The sequence below is a fragment of the Elephas maximus genome, chromosome 5, assembly GCF_024166365.1.
Source record: "Elephas maximus indicus isolate mEleMax1 chromosome 5, mEleMax1 primary haplotype, whole genome shotgun sequence".
Taxonomy (NCBI): domain Eukaryota; kingdom Metazoa; phylum Chordata; class Mammalia; order Proboscidea; family Elephantidae; genus Elephas; species Elephas maximus.
In genome coordinates, this window is record NC_064823.1 from 88,353,102 (window position 1) to 88,373,019 (window position 19,918).

Here is a 19,918-nt window from a genome sequence, read left to right on the forward strand (position 1 = left end):
TGTGGGCCTATTTTGGGAGAATAGGCCCTTGCTGGAAAACTCCAGCCATTTCAGCTGTGCAGTGGAGAGGTGGGTGTTTGAAGTTTGACATTGCTTTGCCTATTAAACAAGGTCCTCACCTACCCACATCAGGGACCTAAGGACTGGTAGCTCCACTCAGGTCACCCAGCCACCCACGACAGGGGTCCAAAGGTAACTGATATCTCCCAGTCCTTACAACCAAAACCTTTGGGTGCCCATGGTCCCTCTGCAGAACCCACCCACCAGCACGATCTAGGGAACAGAGACGTGTTTTCCTCGGAGATACTTGAGGGTAGATTCTCAGCTCCCTGCCTTGTTCAGAGCGTGACCCTCTGCTGCAATCAGATACCAGTATATACCCCAATCACCCCTGCCCCTCTAAGACTGTATGACAGAGCCTGTACCACACACTTGATATTAGCTACCTGGAAACCTGAGCTGAATTCATACAGGAAAACTGAATGGACGTCTAGACTGATATATCTGATAACAGCTCTAGCCAGCTGGGGACAGGACACCAGAGCTCCAAAGGCGAAAGTAATCAAGCTAGCTCACTCAAGCAACCCATAAGGGTATACTGAAACAAAACAAAGCAAGCAGCTACAACACAGTAAGTAAGCATAAACTAATACAATAACTTACAGATGACTCGGAGACCACAGTCAATATCAAGTCACATAAAGAAACAGACCATGATCACCTCAACAGGCTCTCAAAAGAAAGAATCCAGGATCTTCTAGATGAAAGTGGATTCCTGGAATTACCAGATGCAGAATACAAAAGTTTAATATACAGAACCCTTCAAGACATGAGAAAGGAAATGAGACAATATGCAGAACAAGCCAAGGAACACACAGATAAAGTAACTGAAGAAATCAGAAAGATTATTCAGGAACATAATGAAAAGTTGAATAAGCTGGAAAAATCCATAGACAGACAGCAATCAGAAATTCAGAAGATTAACAATAAAATTACAGAATTAGATAACTCAATAGAAAGTCAGAGGAACAGAACTGAGCAAGTAGAAGCTAGAATTTCTGAACTCGAAGATAAATCACTTGGCACTAATATATTTGAAGAAAAATCAGATAAAAGATTTTAAAAAATGAAGGAACCTTAAGAATCATTTGGAACTCTATCAGGAGAAATAACCTCTGAGTGACTGGAGTACCAGAACAGGGAGGGATAACAGAAAATACAGAGAAAATTGTTGGGGATTTGTTGGCAGAAAACTTCCCTAATACTGTGAGAGATGAGAAGATATTTATCCAAGATGCTCATCGAACTCCACATAAGGTGGATCTTAAAAGAAAGTCACCAAGACATATTATAATCAAGCTTGCCAAAACCAAAGATAAAGAGACAATTATAAGAGCAGCAAGGGATAAAAGAGAAGTCACCTACAAAGGAGAGCCAATAAGAATAAGCTCAGACTACTCACCAGAAACCATGCAGGTAAGAAGGCAATGGGATGACATGTTTAAAAAATTGAAGGAAAAAAATTGCCTGCCAAGAATCATATGTCCATCAAAACGGCCTCTTAAATATGAAGGTGAAATTAAGACATTTCCAGATAAGCACAAGTTGAGGGAATTCATAAAAACCAAACCAAAACTACAAGAAATACTAAAGGGAGTTCTTTGGTTAGAAAATCAATAATACGAGGTATCAACCCAAGACTAGAACACTGGGCACTGTCAACCCAGACAGGGAAATCCAAAAAACCAAAGCAAGATTTAAAAAAAAAAAAAGCCCAACACAGGGTAACAGCGATGTTATTATATAAAAGAAGACAACATTAAAATAATAAAGAGGGACTAAGAAATGTAATCATACAGCTTCCATATGGAAAGGAAGATATGGCGATATAAGGAAATAAAAGTTAATTTTAAATTTAGAAAAATAGAGATAAATAATAAGGTAACCGCAAAGGAGACAAACTACCCTACTCATCAAAATAAAATACAAGGTAAAAATACAGACTCAGCAGAAACAAAATCAACAACAACAAATATGAGGAAAGGACAATATATAAAGAAAATCTACTCAGCACATAAAATCAAGTGGGAAAAAGAAACCGTCAAGAAAAAAAGACATCAAAATGATAGCACTAAATTCATACCCATCCACAATTACCCGGAATGTAAATGGATTAAATAAACCAACAGACAGAGAGTAGCAGAATGGATTAAAAAACAAGATCCAAATATATGCTGACTACAAGAGGCACACCTTAGACTTAGAGACATAAGCAAACTAAAACTCAAAGGATGGAAAAAATATATCAAGTGAACAACAATCAAAAAAGAGCAGGAGTGACAATATTAATTTCTGACAAAATAGACTTTAAAGTTAAATCCATCAGAAAGGATAAGGAAGGACACTCTATAATGATTAAAGGGATGATACTCCAAGAAGATATAACCATATTAAATATTTCTGCACCCAGTGACAGGGCTGCAAGATACATAAAACAAACTCTATTGGCATTGAAAAGTGAGATAAACAATACTCCACAATAATAGTAGGAGACTTCAACACACCACTTTCGGCGAAGGACAGGACATCCAGGAAGAAGCTCAGTAACGACATGGAAGATCTAAATGCCACAATCAACCAACTTGACCTCATAGACATATACAGAACACTCCAACCAACAGCAACCAACTATACTTTCTTTTCTAGTGCACATGGAACAGTCTCTAGAATAGCCCACATATTAGGTCATAAAGCAAACCTTCGTAGAATCCAAAACATTGAAATATTACAAAGCATCTTCTCTGACCATAAGGCCATAAAAGTGGAAATCAATAACAGGAAAAGCAGGGAAAAGAAATCAAACACTTGGAAGATGAACAATACCCTGCTCAAAAAAGACTGGATTATAGAAGACATTAAGGATGGAATAAAGAAATTCAGAGAATCCAAAGAGAATGAAAACACTTCCTATCAGAACCTTTGGGACACAGCAAAAGCGATGCTCAGAGGCCAATTTATATCAATAAATGCACACATCCAAAAAGAAGAAAGGTCCAAAATCAAAGAATTATCCCTACAACTTGAACAAATAGAAAGAGAGCAACAAAAGAAACCCTCAGGCACCAGAAGATAACAAATAATAAAAATAAGAGCTGAACTAAATAAAATAGAAAACAGAAAAACAATTGAAAGAATTAACAAGACCAAAAGCTGGTTTTTGAAAAAATCAACAAAATTGATAAACCACTGGCCAAACTGACAAAAGAAAAACAGGAGAGGAAGCAAATAAACCGAATTAGAAATGAGACGGGCAATATTACAACAGACCCAACTGAAATTAAAAGAATCATATCAGATTACTATGAAAAAATTGTACTCTACAAATCTGAACACCTAGAAGAAATGGATGAATTCCTAGAAACACACTACCTACCTAAACTAACACAGAGGTAGAACAACTAAATAGACCCATAACAAAAGAAGGGATTGAAAAGGTAATCAAAAAACTCCCAACAACAACAAAAAAAGCCCTGGTCCAGATGGCTTCACTTCAGAGTTCTACCAAACTTTCAGAAAAGAGTTAACACCACTACTACTAAAGGTACTTCAGAGCATAGAAGAGGATCGAATACTCCCAAACTCATTCTATGAAGCCACCATATCCCTGATACCAAAACCAGGTAAAGACACCACAAGAAAAGAAAATTATAGACCTATATCCCTCATGAACATGGATGCAAAAATCCTCAACAAAATTCTAGCCAATAGAATTCAACAACATATCAAAAAAAATAATTCACCATGACCAAGTGGGATTCATACCAGGTATGCAGGGATGGTTCAACATTAGAAAAACAATTAATGTAATCCACCACATAAATAAAAGAGAAGAATCACATGATTTTATCAATTGATGCAGAAAATGCATTTGGCAAAGTTCAACACTCATTCATGATAAAAACTCTCAGCAAAATAGGAATAGAAGGAAAATTCCTCAACATAATAAAGGGCATTTAAACAAAGGCAACAGCCAACATCACCCTAAATGGAGAGAGTCTGAAAACATTCCCCTTGAGATCGGGAACCAGACAACAATGCCCTTTATCACCACTCTTATTCAACATTGTTCTGGAAGTCCTAGCCAGAGCAATTAGGCTAGATAAAGAAATAAAGGGCATCCAGATGGGCAAGGAAGAAGTCAAAGTATCTCTATTTGCAGATGACATGATCTTATACACAGAAAACCCTAAGGAATCCTCCAGAAAACTACCGAAACTAGTAGAAGAGTTCAGCAGAGTATCGGGATACAAGATAAATGTACAAAACTCAGTTGGATTCCTCTACACCAATAAAAAGAACATCGAAGAGGAAATCACCAAATCAATGACATTTACAGTAGCCCCCAAGAAGATAAAATACTTAGGAATAAATCTTACCAGAGATGTAAAAGACTTATACAAAGAAAACTACAGTACACTTCTGCAAGACACCAAAAGAGACTTACATAAGTGGAAGAACATAACTTGCTCATGGATAGGAAGACTTATCATTAGGTGAAGGGAAAGACAGCACAGAATACAGGGGAGGTCAGCACTATTAGACTAAACCAAAAGCAAAGGAGTTTCCTGAATAAACTGAATGCTTCGAAGGCCAGTGTAGCAGGGGCAGGGGTCTGGGGACCATGGTTTCAGAGGACATCTAAGTCAATTGGCATAACCAAATCTATGAAGAAAATGTTCTGCATCCCACTTTGAAGAGTGGCGTCTGGGGTCTTAAACGCTAGCAAGCAGCCATCTAAGATGCATCAATTGGTCTCAACTCACCTGGATCAAAAGACAATGAAGAACACCAAGGACACAAGGCCATTATGAGCCCAAGAGACAGAAAGGGCCACATGAACCAGAGACTACATCATCCTGAGACCAGAAGAACTAGATGGTGCCCTGCTACAACCGATGACTGCCCTGACAGGGAACACAACAGAGAGCCCCTGAAGCAGCAAGAGATCAGTGGGATGCAGACCCCAAATTTTCATAAGACCAGACTTAATGGTCTGACTAAGACTAGAAGGACCCCGGTGGTCATGGCCCCCGGACCTTCTGTTGCCCCAGGATAGGAACCAATCCAGAAGCCAACTCTTCAGACATGGATTGGACTGGACAATGGGTTGGAGAGGGATGCTGGTGAGGGGCGAGCTTCTTGGATCAGGTGGACACTTGAGACTATGTTGGCATCTCCTGCCTGGAGGGGAGATGAGAGGGTAGAGAGTGTTAGAAGCTGGGGAAATGGACATGAAAAGAGAGAGCGGAGGGAGAGAGCGGACTGTCTCATTAGGGAGAGGGTAGCTGGGAGTGTGTAGCAAGGTGTGTAGGGGTTTTTGTGTGAGAGATTGACTTGACTTGTAAACTTTTACTTAAAGCACAATAGAAATTATTTAAAAAAAAAGAAAAAGAAAGTAATCAAACGCCATAGTACACTGGGCAAATCTCTTGCAAAAGACCTCCTCGAAGTGCTAAAAAGCAAAGATGTCACTTTGATGGCTAATGTCCACCTCTCTTAAGCCATGGTGTTTTTCAGTTGCTTCATATGCATGTTACAGCTCAATATTAAATAGTGAAGATGAAAAAAGAATTGTTACCTTTGAATTATGGTGTTGGCAAACACTATTGAATATACCACAGACTGCCAGAAAAATGAACAAATTTGTTTGGGAAGAAACACAACCAGAATGCTCTTGAGAAGCGAGGATGGCAAATCTTTGTCTCTTTTACTTTGGACATATTACCAGGAGAGACCAGTCCCTTGAGAAGGACATCTTGCTTTGTAAAGTAGCAGCTAAAAAGAGGAACACTCTCAATGAAATGGATTGACACAGTGGCTGCAACAACGACCTCTAGCACAGCAACAATTATAAAGAAAGCGCAGGACTGGGCAGTGTTTCCTTCTGTTGTGTATAGGGTCACTATAAGTTGAAACCGCCTCGATGGCACCTAACAACAGCAAGTTCTTCTAGCAATCTTTGAGGTATCTTTTATGTCCACATTATGGGTGATGGAAATTATGCTTAGAGAGAATAAAAAATTACCACTTCCTCGAGACATTCTCTATTGTCTATTGCTTTTCCTCATTGGTAGTCTAATTCCAATATCAATTTAAAAAAAAAGAAAGAAAAAGTTTTATCTCTCTCTCTGATCGAAATGTAATTCAAATTTGATTTAGAGAATTAAAGTTAGCAATATTAATTTAGTCATTTAGCTATCAAAGCTTTTTTTTTCTTCCTAGGATATCAGAAAAGAAGTGATAAAAGTGATTCATTTCCTGGGAAGGGTGCCATCAGAGGAGCTTGTGGAGACGATTGTGAATCATACTTCATTCCAAGAGATGAAGAATAATCCAACCACCAATTACACAGCAATGCCAGACGAATTTATGAACCAGAAAGTGTCCGCCTTCATGAGAAAGGGTGAGAAAGTCATGTGGTTTGTTTCTATTGCTTTTGGGAGTCACAAGTTAAAATGGTTACACACAAAAACCTAATGAAGTCTGTTCATGCTAAAGGATCCATCTTATGGTTTTTTCAGTGCTGTCTTACATTTGGCCACCCTCTTCATTGAGTAACCAGTTCTGCCGAGGCATAAAACACTGTATCCAACTGAGAAGTGGTTAACCAAAAGGTCTGTGGTTTGAACCTACCAAACGCTCCATGGGAGAAAGATGTGACTATTGCTATTATAAAGATTACAGCCTTGGAAACTCTATCCACTCTGTCCTATAGGGTTGCTATGAGTTGGAACTGAGTGGATGGCAATTTTTTTTTAAATTTTTTCTACTACTTAATTGCTGTTATTCATTGAGTTTTTAGTATATGCAGCATATTATAATAAGAATGACCAGCAGCCACACCAGCACTAACATTAATGCCACTCTCTACTAACATCTACTAAGGCTAACTATGTGTTTTGGTGCTGTATCAGATTTTATATATGTATATACAATCTCTAAATTCTAACTAGAAACTTGGGAGAGAGCTTCTATTATTATCTTACTGTAAAATGAGGAAACAAATTTAGAAGAAGTAGTTAATTTTCCTCTGGCTAAGTGGCAGAAATTTTTTAAGACTAAGTGGCAAAGAAAGAATTAAAATACATGTTTGCTTAGCAAAAATATCAAAGTACAGTGAGGTGAAATTCTATTTAGGAGGAGGCGTGTTCTGATGAGAAATAGTTTATAAAATCCAAAGGCATGCAGAATCTACAAAGTATTGATACATCCTGTTTAACTGATATATAAGGAAGCAGAAACAGAATAGAGAATATATAGCTTTTTAAACCAAATTGTCAGTAAGAGACCCAGGGAATTTTTTTTTTTTTTTTTTATAATAACTTTTATTAAGCTTCAAGTGAACGTTTACAAATCCAATCAGTCTGTCACATATAAGTTTACATACATCTCACTCCCTACTCCCACTTACTCTCCCCGTCTTGAGTCAGCCCTTTCAGTCTCTCCTTTCTTGACAATTTTGCCGGCTTCCCTCTCTCTCTATCCTCCCATCCCCCCTCCAGACAAGAGTTGCCAACACAATCTCAAGTGTACACCTGATATAATTAGCTCTCTCTTCATCAGCGTCTCTCTCCCACCCGCTGACCAGTCCCTTTCATGTCTGATGAGTTGTCTTCAGGGATGGTTCCTGTCCTGTGTCAACAGAAGGTCTGGAGAGCATGACCGCCGGGATTCCTCCAGTCTCAGTCAGACCATTAAGTTTGGTCTTCTTATGAGAATTTGGGGTCTGCATCCCACTGCTCTCCTGCTCCCTCAGGGGTCCTCTGCTGAGCTCCCTGTCAGGGCAGTCATCGATTGTGGCCGGGCACCAACTAGTTCTTCTGGTCTCAGGATGATGTAGGTCTCTGGTTCATGTGGCCCTTTCTGTCTCTTGGGCTCTTAGTTGTCATGTGGGCTTGGTGTTCTTCATTTTCCTTTGCTCCAGGTGGGTTGAGACCAATTGCTGCATCTTAGATGGCTGCTTGTTAGCATTTAAGACCCCAGACGCCACATTTCAAAGTGGGATGCAGAATGATTTCATAATAGAATTATTTTGCCAATTGACTTAGAAGTCCCCGCAAACCATGTTCCCCAGACCCCCGCGCTTGCTCCGCTGAGCTTTGAAGCATTCATTTTATCCCGGAAACTTCTTTGCTTTTGGTCCAGTCCAATTGAGCTGACCTTCCATGTATTGAGTGTTGTCTTTCCCTTCACCTAAAGCAGTTCTTATCTACTGATTAATCAATAAAAAACCCTCTCCCACCCTCCCTCCCTCCCCCCCTCGTAACCACAAAAGTATGTGTTCTTCTCAGGTTTACTATTTCTCAAGATCTTATAATAGTGGTCTTATACAGTATTTGTCCTTTTGCCTCTGACTCATTTCGCTCAGCATAATGCCTTCCAGGTTCCTCCATGTTATGAAATGTTTCAGAGATTCGTCACTGTTCTTTATCGATGCGTAGTATTCCATTGTGTGAATATACCACAATTTATTTACCCATTCATCCGTTGATGGACACCTTGGTTGCTTCCAACTTTTTGCTATTGTAAACAGAGCTGCAATAAACATGGGTGTGCATATATCTGTTTGTATGAAGGCTCTTGTATCTCTAGGGTATATTCCGAGGAGTGGGATTTCTGGGTTGTATGGTAGTTCTATTTCTAACTGTTTAAGATAACGCCAGATAGATTTCCAAAGTGGTTGTACCATTTTACATTCCCACGAGCAGTGTATGAGAGTTCCAATCTCTCCACAGCCTCTCCAACATTTATTCTTTTGTGTTTTTTGGATTAATGCCAGCCTTGCTGGTGTGAGATGGAATCTCATCGTAGTTTTAATTTGCATTTCTCTAATGGCTAATGATCGAGAGCATTTTCTCATGTATCTGTTGGCTGCCTGAATATCTTCTTTAGAGAAATGTGTGTTCATATCCTTTGCCCACTTCTTGATTGGGTTGTTTGTCTTTTTGTGGTTGAGTTTTGACAGAATCATGTTGATTTTAGAGATCAGGCGCTGGTCGGAGATGTCATAGCTGAAAATTCTTTCCCAATCTGTAGGTGGTCTTTTTACTCTTTTGGTGAAGTCTTTAGATGAGCATAGGTGTTTGATTTTTAGGAGCTCCCAGTTATCGGGTTTCTCTTCATCATTTTTGGTAATGTTTTGTATTCTGTTTATAGCTTGTATTAGGGCTCCTAGGGTTGTCCCAATTTTTTCTTCCATGATCTTTATCGTTTTAGTCTTTATGTTTAGGTCTTTGATCCACTTGGAGTTAGTTTTTGTGCATGGTGTGAGGTATGGGTCCTGTTTCATTTTTTTGCAAATGGATATCCAGTTATGCCAGCACCATTTGTTAAAAAGGCTGTCTTTTCCCCAGTTAATTGACACTGGTCCTTTGTCAAATATCAGCTGCTCATACATGGATGGATCTATGTCTGGGTTCTCAATTCTGTTCCATTGGTCTATGTGTCTGTTGTTGTACCAATACCAGGCTGTTTTGACTACTGTGGCTGTATAATAGGTTCTGAAGTCAGGTAAGGTGAGGCCTCCCACTTTCTTCTTCTTTTTCAGTAGTGCTTTGCTTATCCGGGGCTTCTTTCCCTTCCATATGAAATTGGTGATTTGTTTCTCTATCCCCTTAAAATATGACATTGGAATTTGGATCGGAAGTGCGTTAAATGTATAGATGGCTTTTGGTAGAATAGACATTTTTACTATGTTAAGTCTTCCTATCCATGAGCAAGGTATGTTTTTCCACTTAAGTATGTCCTTTTGAATTTCTTGTAGTAGAGCTTTGTAGTTTTCTTTGTATAGGTCTTTTACATCCTTGGTAAGATTTATTCCTAAGTATCTTATCTTCTTGGGGGCTACTGTGAATGGTATTGATTTGGTTATTTCCTCTTCGGTGTTCTTTTTGTTGATGTAGAGGAATCCAAGTGATTTTTGTATGTTTATTTTATAACCTGAGACTCTGCCAAACTCTTCTATTAGTTTCAGTAGTTTTCTGGAGGATTCCTTAGGGTTTTCTGTGTATATAATCATGTCATCTGCAAATAGTGATAACTTTACTTCTTCCTTGCCAATCCGGATACCTTTTATTTCTTTATCTAGCCTGATTGCCCTGGCTAAGACTTCCAACACGATGTTGAATAAGAGCGGTGATAAAGGGCATCCTTGTCTGGTTCCCGTTCTCAAGGGAAATGCTTTCAGGTTCTCTCCATTTAGAGTGATATTGGCTGTTGGCTTTGCATAGATGCCCTTTATTATGTTGAGGAATTTTCCTTCAATTCCTATTTTGGTAAGAGTTTTTATCATGAATGGGTGTTGGACTTTGTCAAATGCCTTTTCTGCATCAATTGATAAGATCATGTGGTTTTTGTCTTTTGTTTTATTTATGTGATGGATTACATTAATGGTTTTTCTGATATTAAACCAGCCTTGCATACCTGGTATAAATCCCACTTGATCAGGGTGAATTATTTTTTTGATGTGTCGTTGGATTCTATTGGCTAGAATTTTGTTGAGGATTTTTGCATCAATGTTCATGAGGGATATAGGTCTATAATTTTCTTTTTTTGTAATGTTTTTACCTGGTTTTGGTATCAGGGAGATGGTGGCTTCATAGAATGAGTTGGGTAGTATTCCGTCATTTTCTATGCTTTGGAATACCTTTAGTAGTAGTGGTGTTAACTCTTCTCTGAAAATTTGGTAGAACTCTGCAGTGAAGCCGTCCGGGCCAGGACTTTTTTTTGTTGGGAGTTTTTTGATTACCGTTTCAATCTCTTTTTTTGTTATGGGTCTATTTAGTTGTTCTACTTCTGAATGTGTTAGTTTAGGTAGGTAGTGTTTTTCCAGGAATTCATCCATTTCTTCTAGGTTTTCAAATTTGTTAGAGTACAATTTTTCATAATAATCTGAAATGATTCTTTTAATTTCATTTGGTTCTGTTGTGATGTGGTCCTTCTCATTTCTTATTCGGGTTATTTGTTTCCTTTCCTGTATTTCTTTAGTCAGTCTAGCCAATGGTTTATCAATTTTGTTAATTTTTTCAAAGAACCAGCTTTTGGCTTTGTTAATTCTTTCGATTGTTTTTCTGTTCTCTAATTCATTTAGTTCAGCTCTAATTTTTATTATTTGCTTTCTTCTGGTGCCTGATGGATTCTTTTGTTGCTCACTTTCTATTTGTTCAAGTTGTAGGGACACTTCTCTGATTTTGGCTCTTTCTTCTTTTTGTATGTGTGCATTTATCGATATAAATTGGCCTCTGAGCACTGCTTTTGCTGTGTCCCAGAGGTTTTGATAGGAAGTATTTTCATTCTCGTTGCTTTCTATGAATTTCCTTATTCCCTCCTTGATGTCTTCTATAACCCAGTCTTTTTTCAGGAGGGTATTGTTCATTTTCCAAGTATTTGATTTCTTTTCCCTCGTTTTTCTGTTATTGATCTCTAGTTTTATTGCCTTGTGGTCTGAGAAGATGCTTTGTAATATTTCGATGTTTTGGACTCTGCAAAGGTTTGTTTTATGACCTAATATGTGGTCTATTCTAGAGAATGTTCCATGTGCGCTACAAAAAAAAAGTATATTTTGCAGCAGTTGGGTGGAGAGTTCTGTATAAGTCAATGAGGTCAAGTTGGTTGATTGTTGTAATTAGATCTTCCGTGTCTCTGTTGAGCTTCTTACTGGATGTCCTGTCCTTCTCCGAAAGTGGTGTGTTGAAGTCTCCTACTATAATTGTGGAGGTATCTATCTCGCTTTTCAGTTCTGTTAAAATTTGATTTATATATCTTGCAGCCCTGTCATTGGGTGCGTAAATATTTAATATGGTTATGTCTTCCTGATCAATTGTCCCTTTTATCATTATATAGTGTCCTTCTTTATCCTTTGTGGTGGATTTAAGTCTAAAGTCTATTTTGTCAGAAATTAATATTGCTACTCCTCTTCTTTTTTGCTTATTGTTTGCTTGATATACTTTTTTCCATCCTTTGAGTTTTAGTTTGTTTGTGTCTCTAAGTCTAAGGTGTGTCTCTTGTAGGCAGCATATAGATGGATCGTGTTTCTTTATCCAGTCTGTGACTCTCTGTCTCTTTATTGGTGCATTTAGTCCATTTACATTCAGGGTAATTATAGATAAATAAGTTTTTAGTGCTGTCATTTTGATGCCTTTTTATGTGTGTTGTTGACAATTTCATTTTTCCACATACTTTTTTGTGCTGAGGCGTTTTTCTTAGTAAATTGTGAGATCCTCACTTTCATAGTGTTTGACTTTATGTTAGTTGAGTCGTTACGTTTTTCTTGGTTTTTGTCTTGAGTTATAGAGTTGTTATACCTTTTTGTGGTTACCTCATTATATACCCCTATTTTTCTAAGTAAAAACCTAACTTGTATTGTTCTATATCGCCTTGTATCACTCTCCATACGGCAGTTCAATGCCTCCTGTATTTAGTCCCTCTTTTTGATTATTGTGATCTTTTACCTATTGACTTCCATGATTCCCTGTTATGTGTATTTTTTTTTTTAATTAATCTTAATTTGTTTGTTTTTGTGATTTCCCTATTTGAGTTGATATCAGGACGTTCTGTTTTGTGACCTTGTGTTGTGCTGCTATCTGATATTATTGGTTCTCTGACCGAACAATATCCTTTAGTATTTCTTGTAGCTTTGGTTTGGTTTTTGCAAATTCTCTAAACTTGTGTTTGTCTGTAAATATCTTAATTTCGCCTTCATATTTCAGAGAGAGTTTTGCTGGATATATGATCCTTGGTTGGCAGTTTTTCTCCTTCAGTGTTCTGTATATGTGGTCCCATTCCCTTCTTGCCTGCACGGTTTCTGCTGAGTAGTCAGAACATATTCTTACTGATTCTCCCTTGAAGGAAACCTTTCTTTTCTCCCTGGCTGCTTTTAAAATTTTCTGTTTATCTTTGGTTTTGGTGAGTTTGATGATAATATGTCTTGGTGTTTTTCTTTTTGTATCAATCTTAAATGGGGTTCGATGAGCATCTTGGATAGATATCCTTTCGTCTTTCATGATGTCAGGGAAGTTTTCTGTCAGAAGTTCTTCAACTATTTTCTCTGTGTTTTCTGTCCCCCCTCCCTGTTCTGGGACTCCAATCACCCGCAGGTTATCCTTCTTGATAGAGTCCCACATAATTCTTAGGGTTTCTTCATTTTTTTTAATTCTTTTATCTGATTTTTTTTCAGCTATGTTGGTGTCGATTCCCTGGTCCTCCAGATGTCCCAGTCTGCATTCTAATTGCTCGAGTCTGCTCCTCTGACTTCCTAGTGTGTTGTCTAATTCTGTTATTTTATTGTTAATCTTTTGGATTTCTACATGTTGTCTCTCTATGGATTCTTGCAACTTATTAATTTTTCCAGTATGTTCTTGAATAATCTTTTTGAGTTCTTCAACAGTTTTATCAGTGTGTTCCTTGGCTTTTTCTGCAGATATCCTAATTTCATTTGTGATATCATTAAGCATTCTGTAAATTAGTTTTTTATATTCTGTATCTGATAATTCCAAAATTGTATCTTCATTTGGGAAAGATTTTGATTCTTTTGTTTGGGGGGTTGGAGAAGCTGTCACGGTCTGCTTCTTTAAGTGGTTTGATATGGATTGTTGCCTCCGAGCCATCACTGGGAAACTAGTTTTTCCAGAAAATCTGCTAAAAAAAAACAGCAGTCAGATCCCTATCAGAGTTCTCCCTCTGGCTCAGGCTATTCAGATGTTAATGAAGCCGCCTGGGGAGGGTGGGGGAGGGAACAGAGAGATAGGAGAGTAGCACCTCAGAATATAGCCAGAGTTGCTTGTCTTGCTTGGAATGACTATTATATCTGAGATTCCCGCGGGCGCGTCGCCTATGTGTGCTGGCTGTGTGGAGATTGCCCCCAGGGGGTCTGGCCCGCTGGAGTCACGGTCAGATCCTCCGCTTCCAGCCCCACGCCCAGCGTCAAGGCTCCCCTACTGGGACGGTGCACTCTCGACTCCAAAATCAGTCGCTGCCTCCCGGGGACTTCTCGTCCCTCCAGCCGCGTGGCAGTGGCGCCCCCGTGAACCAGGTGGGCCCCCTCCCGGGGTTAGTTCAGATGGGTGGAGTAGCTCCCCGTGCTTGTGCCGCGACCGAGTGTCCCGGCTGGAACGCTGTTCTCCCCGCTCCAATACCAGTCGCTGCCTCCCGGGGACTTCTCCTACCGGCTGCGTCCTACGCCGCCCGCGCGACCCGGCTGGTCACCTTCCCGGGGTTAGTTCAGGGGGAGGAGCAACTCTCCGTGTTTATGGCGTACCTGCGTGCAGTCCAAATCCCTGCGGGACGGTTCCCCTCCTCGGATGCTGCTCTTTCTGCTCCAAGATCAGTCACTGCCTCCCGGGGACTTCTCCTAACGGCTGCGTCCCACGCCGCCCGTGGAACCGGCTAGTCCCCCTCCCGGGGTTAGTTCAGGGGGGTGGAGCAGGTCTCTGTGCTTGTGCCATACCTGACTGGTACGCTGGCTCCAGGCTCTGGAAACAATCGCTGCTTCCCCGTATTAGTTCGTTCTCCGTCTCTAAATCTGTGTTTGTTGTTCAGGGTTCGTAGATTGTTATGTATGTGATCGATTCACTTGTTTTTCCGTGTCTTTGTTGTAAGAGGGATCCGAGGTAGCGTCTGCCTAGTCCGCCATCTTGGCTCCGCCCTGGGAATTTTTTAAATAATAGGAATAACAAACCTACCACTGGGTTAAAATGGAGCCCCTAAAAAAGGGTTAATTCTCAATTTATCTATGTTTTAATTATCCATTCCTAACATTATCTCAGGCTCCTTTACCAATATACTCATACGCATTTTTAAAATAAAACACTGGATTTAAAATAATTGTCATGCTAGCAGGGGGCTGTTTACTGCTATCCCCACGTATCCTACCTGATCCTCAGGGTTTACATTTTCTGTCTTCCAATTTTTGTTTTGTTTCAGTAGGAAATTTCAGGATTCCCTGAACTAGGCAGCAGGTGAACCACTGAATAATTTTTAAAAGTGGGTGGCTTTCTTCTTCCAGGGGAGTTGAAAAGGGAGTGGGAAGGGCCTGATAGGTTATTGTAATAACTCAGGTGGGAAATGCTGAGGAGCTTCATTATCTGAAAGAGGAAGCTGGAATGGAGAGGAGGTAATGGATATGAAGAACACATGAATGTGAATAAAGACAGATATTGGGACTGAAGATAAAAATTCATGCCTTGGATAGCCAGTGTTGGCATTAATCAGGTTATGGAAAATAGCACAAATAAAACATAATTTGGTGGGAAGAAAATACATTTGTTTTTGAACTAGCTGAATATGGAATGCTTCTGCATCATTCAGGTGTTAATGTCATGTAGGCAGTTAGATATGGAGGCATAAGGCTGGATTTGAGACTTATCAGCATGACCATGGTATTGACACCTTGAGAGTGGGTGAAACATGGATCATATATCGAGAACCCCAACATTGAGGAAAAATTGCAGAAGAAAAATTAAGTGAAAGATAATAATAAGGGTAAGTCAGAGAATTAAATGTTTTTTTTTTTTTTTTTTTTTAGCCCTTCAGGACAACCCATCTTTGCAAGTTCAATTATGCATATTACCTAGGATATAAGTAAAATAAAGAATCATTGATGTTGTGAGAATAAAATTTGATTAGTTATTAATAAAGGTGATAAATATTAAAAATCTCATTGTTCTGGCTCAAAGACATAATTAATATTGTTATTTCTCCTTTGTTACAGGAATCGTAGGAGACTGGAAGAATCACTTTACAGTAGCCCTGAATGAAAGATTTGATATGCACTATGAGCAGGAAATGAAAGGGTCTACACTGAAATTACAAACCAAGATCTAAGAAGGGCTTTCTTGTCTTAATATTTCTGAGAATAAACTTTCTTTTCAGCATGCTTCAATTTTTTTCCAAGATTGGTAGAGAGGAAAATTTAAAAATGTTATTTTCAATGCTTTTTAGAATATAATCCGTACCTGTGATTTCCTTCTTGATTTTGTTTCACTTTCCTCAAAATGGCTTAATTTAGAATTTATCTTTGCATAAATGGAAGACTGAAGTTGTCCCCGTCTTTAAATTATGAAGTCTACAGGACACAAAGGACACTCACAACTAATTGTGAGTTTTAAAAAATGTTTTTTATTGAAGTATTCTAAGTTATTTGGCCCAAACATTAAAATACTTTAAAAGATCAGTATTAATGTAGTAGGTAGAAAAGTTATATTGACATTTTCAAGTGTATTAGTCGTTTAAGAACTTGAATTTTATCTAAGCCTCACTTGTTGCTCAAGCAGGTAATAATTGCTCATTTTATGTAAGCCTTAGTAATTTACTGGAGCCCTGGTGGCACAGTGGTTAAGAGCTCAGCTGCTAACCAAGATATTGGCAATTCAAATCCACCATCTGCTCCTTGGAAACCCTATGTGACAGTTCTACTCTGTCTTATAGGGTCACTATGAGTTGGAATCTAATTGACTTGATAGGAACAGATTTTTTTTTTTTAGATTAATTTTACTGTATGATGGGAGAGTTCTTAATCATATTGACCAATCAGGAGTCAAGTGAAGGTTCATGAGTTAGGTTTACATTGTTTTGTAAGCTCTTCAGATAAAGGGGCAATGAAAGCCTCTTCTTTCTGCTTTTTCATTTTTTATATTTTTTTCTTACAAATATTATACAAATGAGCTATGAGAGTGATATAGGGGCACATATTATTTTGGCTTCTCAGTTACATAAAAATAAACAAGCATTCCAAATGCTTCATTTTTGACATTACTTTTTTAGTGATTAATGATCTATATATACATATATATCACTGTACCTGGAATCTGAAAATTGTGGCAGAAAAATTAAATAATTACCACAAATTGTGGGCCTAACAGAACTGATTTTCATATGCTTCTAAATAATTCCAATGACCTTTATTCATGTTTATGTACCTTCAGCTAATTTGAAATACTTATGTCTTAGATTTCCTTCTATTGCATATCCAGTGGAATGAAAGGAAGCTCTGTAAACTTAAGTTTTTAGACTGTGGTGTTTGTTGGTAAACAAATAAATAAAATTTTTAAAATGTTTAGATAATTTTTGTTGGTATATATCACTTTTTTACTGCATTGCATTGATTTTTTCAGTAGCAGGATTATTATAACAACCAATGCTTCTTTTCTCTAAGACAGAACACACACAAGATCATGACAGACTCACTGAGTCTTCAGAATTATAACACTCACCATTTTAATTCCTCCAATAAAAAGTCAAAACTAGGGAGAAAGCAATATGATTTGTTATGTGCTTTTTTTTTGGAGAGAAGTCCAGAAATTTTTCAGCAGCCTGTTCAATAATTACTTACATTTTTGAAAACTAAAGCTATTGTTTAAAAAATATTATGTAGTTGTTCATCTTACAAAAATTGGAGAGTCCTGGAAAAGACTTAAGATTTTGCTGGGAACAGGGAGGGAATCGGTAGCTGAATCTTAACTCTTCAAGGCAACAATTGTTATTTATTGTATTTTTTATGTACTAACATTTGTCATGATTATTTTTTTACCTACCATTCTACTACATAATAACTTTCTCATTAAATGCATTATGAAACTCATAGTTGATACTACTTACATATAACTAAACAAGAGTTAATCCAATTATCTTTCTGACATCAGCCCTTAGTGGGGCAGATTTGTTAACTTGGCTGAATTTTGGACTAATCACATTTCTCAAGAACTTGCAATGAAATTTCTTATACCTGCCTAGAAGAAGGGAGGGGCCTGGCTCTAGCTTAAATTTCACATAAAAACTCTAAACACCCTTAGATTTGTTGACATATTCCCTGAGCTGGGCTTATAGTCTTTGTGTAGGCTGCAGTCAATGAGGACCATGTATAATATCATGGGGTAAGTTACACAGACTTGGTGACTATAACTTTTACTCTGTGTCTCTAGGAAAGCTAGAAACTTATGGTTACCCAATGCTTAAGGTTTACTAATAATTAGACCTCTAGAACAACACCTTCAGCTCCAATGCTAGATGCATACAAGCACTTAATAAATGTTTGCTGACTGACCGATTGATTAGTGTCATATCAAAACTAGATAGTGCTCAATAAACATTTATTTATGAGGGTGTTGTTGTTGCTAGTTGTTGTGGAGTCAATTCTGACTCAGAGTGACCCCAGGTGTATAATTGCTCATAATTTGAGACATGCCATAAAGTAAATTTAGTAAATAATTAAATGGGAGAGAATGTACAAATACCATGCACAGGAGAATTTCAACTAATTATTCATAACTCACAAGCCTTAGGGTGGTATATGCATAGTAAATTTTTTTCTAAAATGTAGCATGAAATAAGAAACTCTTTCTTCAAAAATATCAATAAAATTGATAAACATCTAGCAAGTCTGACAAATGTAAAAAGATACTAGATGTAAATCACCAATATTAGGAAGGAAACAAAGAATAGCTCCACTGATTCTGCACCCAATGAAAGAATAATAAAGAAATACCACAAATAACTTTATGCTCATAAATTTGACAACTTAGAAAAAAAGGACCAATTCCTCAAAAATGACAAACTCAAAAAAATTGAAATAGATAACCTGAATGAATCTATCACTGTTAAGTAGGTTAAATGTGTCATTGAAATTCTCTTGAAAAATAAATTCCCAGGCATAGACATTTTAGTGGAAAATTTTATAAAATATGTAAAAAAGACCTAAGACTACTTTTACACAATCTCTCCAAGAATATAAAGGGTAAGGGAACAATTTCCAAGTAATTCTATAAGAAAAGTATTATTCTTACATGAAATCCAGATAAAGGCAGTGCAAAGAAAGAAAATTAAAGACCAATATCTTTCATGAACTTGGACACTAAAATCCTCAATAAAATATTATCAATCTGAACCTAATATATAAAAATAATTACACACCATGAACAATTGGAATTTATTTTAATTATGTAGAATTATTTTATATAGGGTCGCTTTGAGTCAGAATTGACTTGATGGTAACAGGATTTTGGTTTCTCGGTGGTATAGTGTTAAGCGTTGAGCTGCTAACCCACCAGCAGCTCTGCAGGAGAAAGATGAGATAGTTGGCCTCTGTAAAGATTACAGCTTTTGGAAGCCATTTAGGGAAGTTCTATCGTGTCCTGTAGAGTCATTATGAGTTGGAATTGACTCTATGGCAAGAAGTTTGATTTTTGACGGTGCAACAGTTAAGCGGAAACCCTGGTGGTGTAGTGGTTAAGTGCTACGGCTACTAACCAAGAGTTCAGCAGTTCAAATCCACCAGGCACTCCTTGGAAACTCTATGGGGCAGTTCTACTCTGTTCTATAGGGTCGCTATGAGTCAGAATCGACTTGATGGCAGTGGGTTTTTGGGTTTTAACAGTTAAGCAGCTCAGCTCCTAAACAAACAATTGGTGGCTGGAATCCACCCAGTGGCTCTTCTGGAGAAAGACCTGGCGATTTGCTCCCATAAAGATTACAGCTTAGAAATCCCTATGGGGCAGTTCTACTCTGTCATTGGGGTTACTATGAGTTGAAATCAGTGTAATCTACCATATCAATATGCCAAAGAAGAAAAATCATATGATCACATCAATCAATGCCCATTCATAATAAATAGTCTCAGTAAACTAGAAGAGAATTATGTTAACTTGACACAGGGTGTTATGGATTAAATTGTGTCCCCAAAAAATGTGAGTTATAAACCCTAACCTCTATGCCTGTGGTTATAATCCCAGTTGGGAATGAGTTATCTTTTTATGTTAATGAGGCAGGATTAGTGTAGAATGTATCTCAATTTCTTTTGAGATAAAAAAGAGATTAAATACAAACTAGAAGCAGAGATGTGGGAACGTATGCTAAGGCACATGAAGAT

The 19,918-nt window shown here is 37.9% G+C and overlaps 1 protein-coding gene across 1 annotated transcript in view; it reads left to right on the forward strand.

Annotated features, from left to right (window-relative positions):
- Positions 1-16,749, forward strand: part of LOC126077138 (sulfotransferase 1E1-like) — a 48,961-nt gene extending 32,212 nt beyond the window's left edge. Inside the window, exons 7-8 of the mRNA XM_049886173.1 lie at positions 6,283-6,463; positions 15,767-16,749. Of these exons, the coding sequence (XP_049742130.1) occupies positions 6,283-6,463; positions 15,767-15,879 (294 nt within the window). The 3' untranslated portion in view covers positions 15,880-16,749. The remainder of the gene's footprint in view (positions 1-6,282; positions 6,464-15,766) is intronic.
- Positions 16,750-19,918: the final 3,169 nt, after the last annotated feature.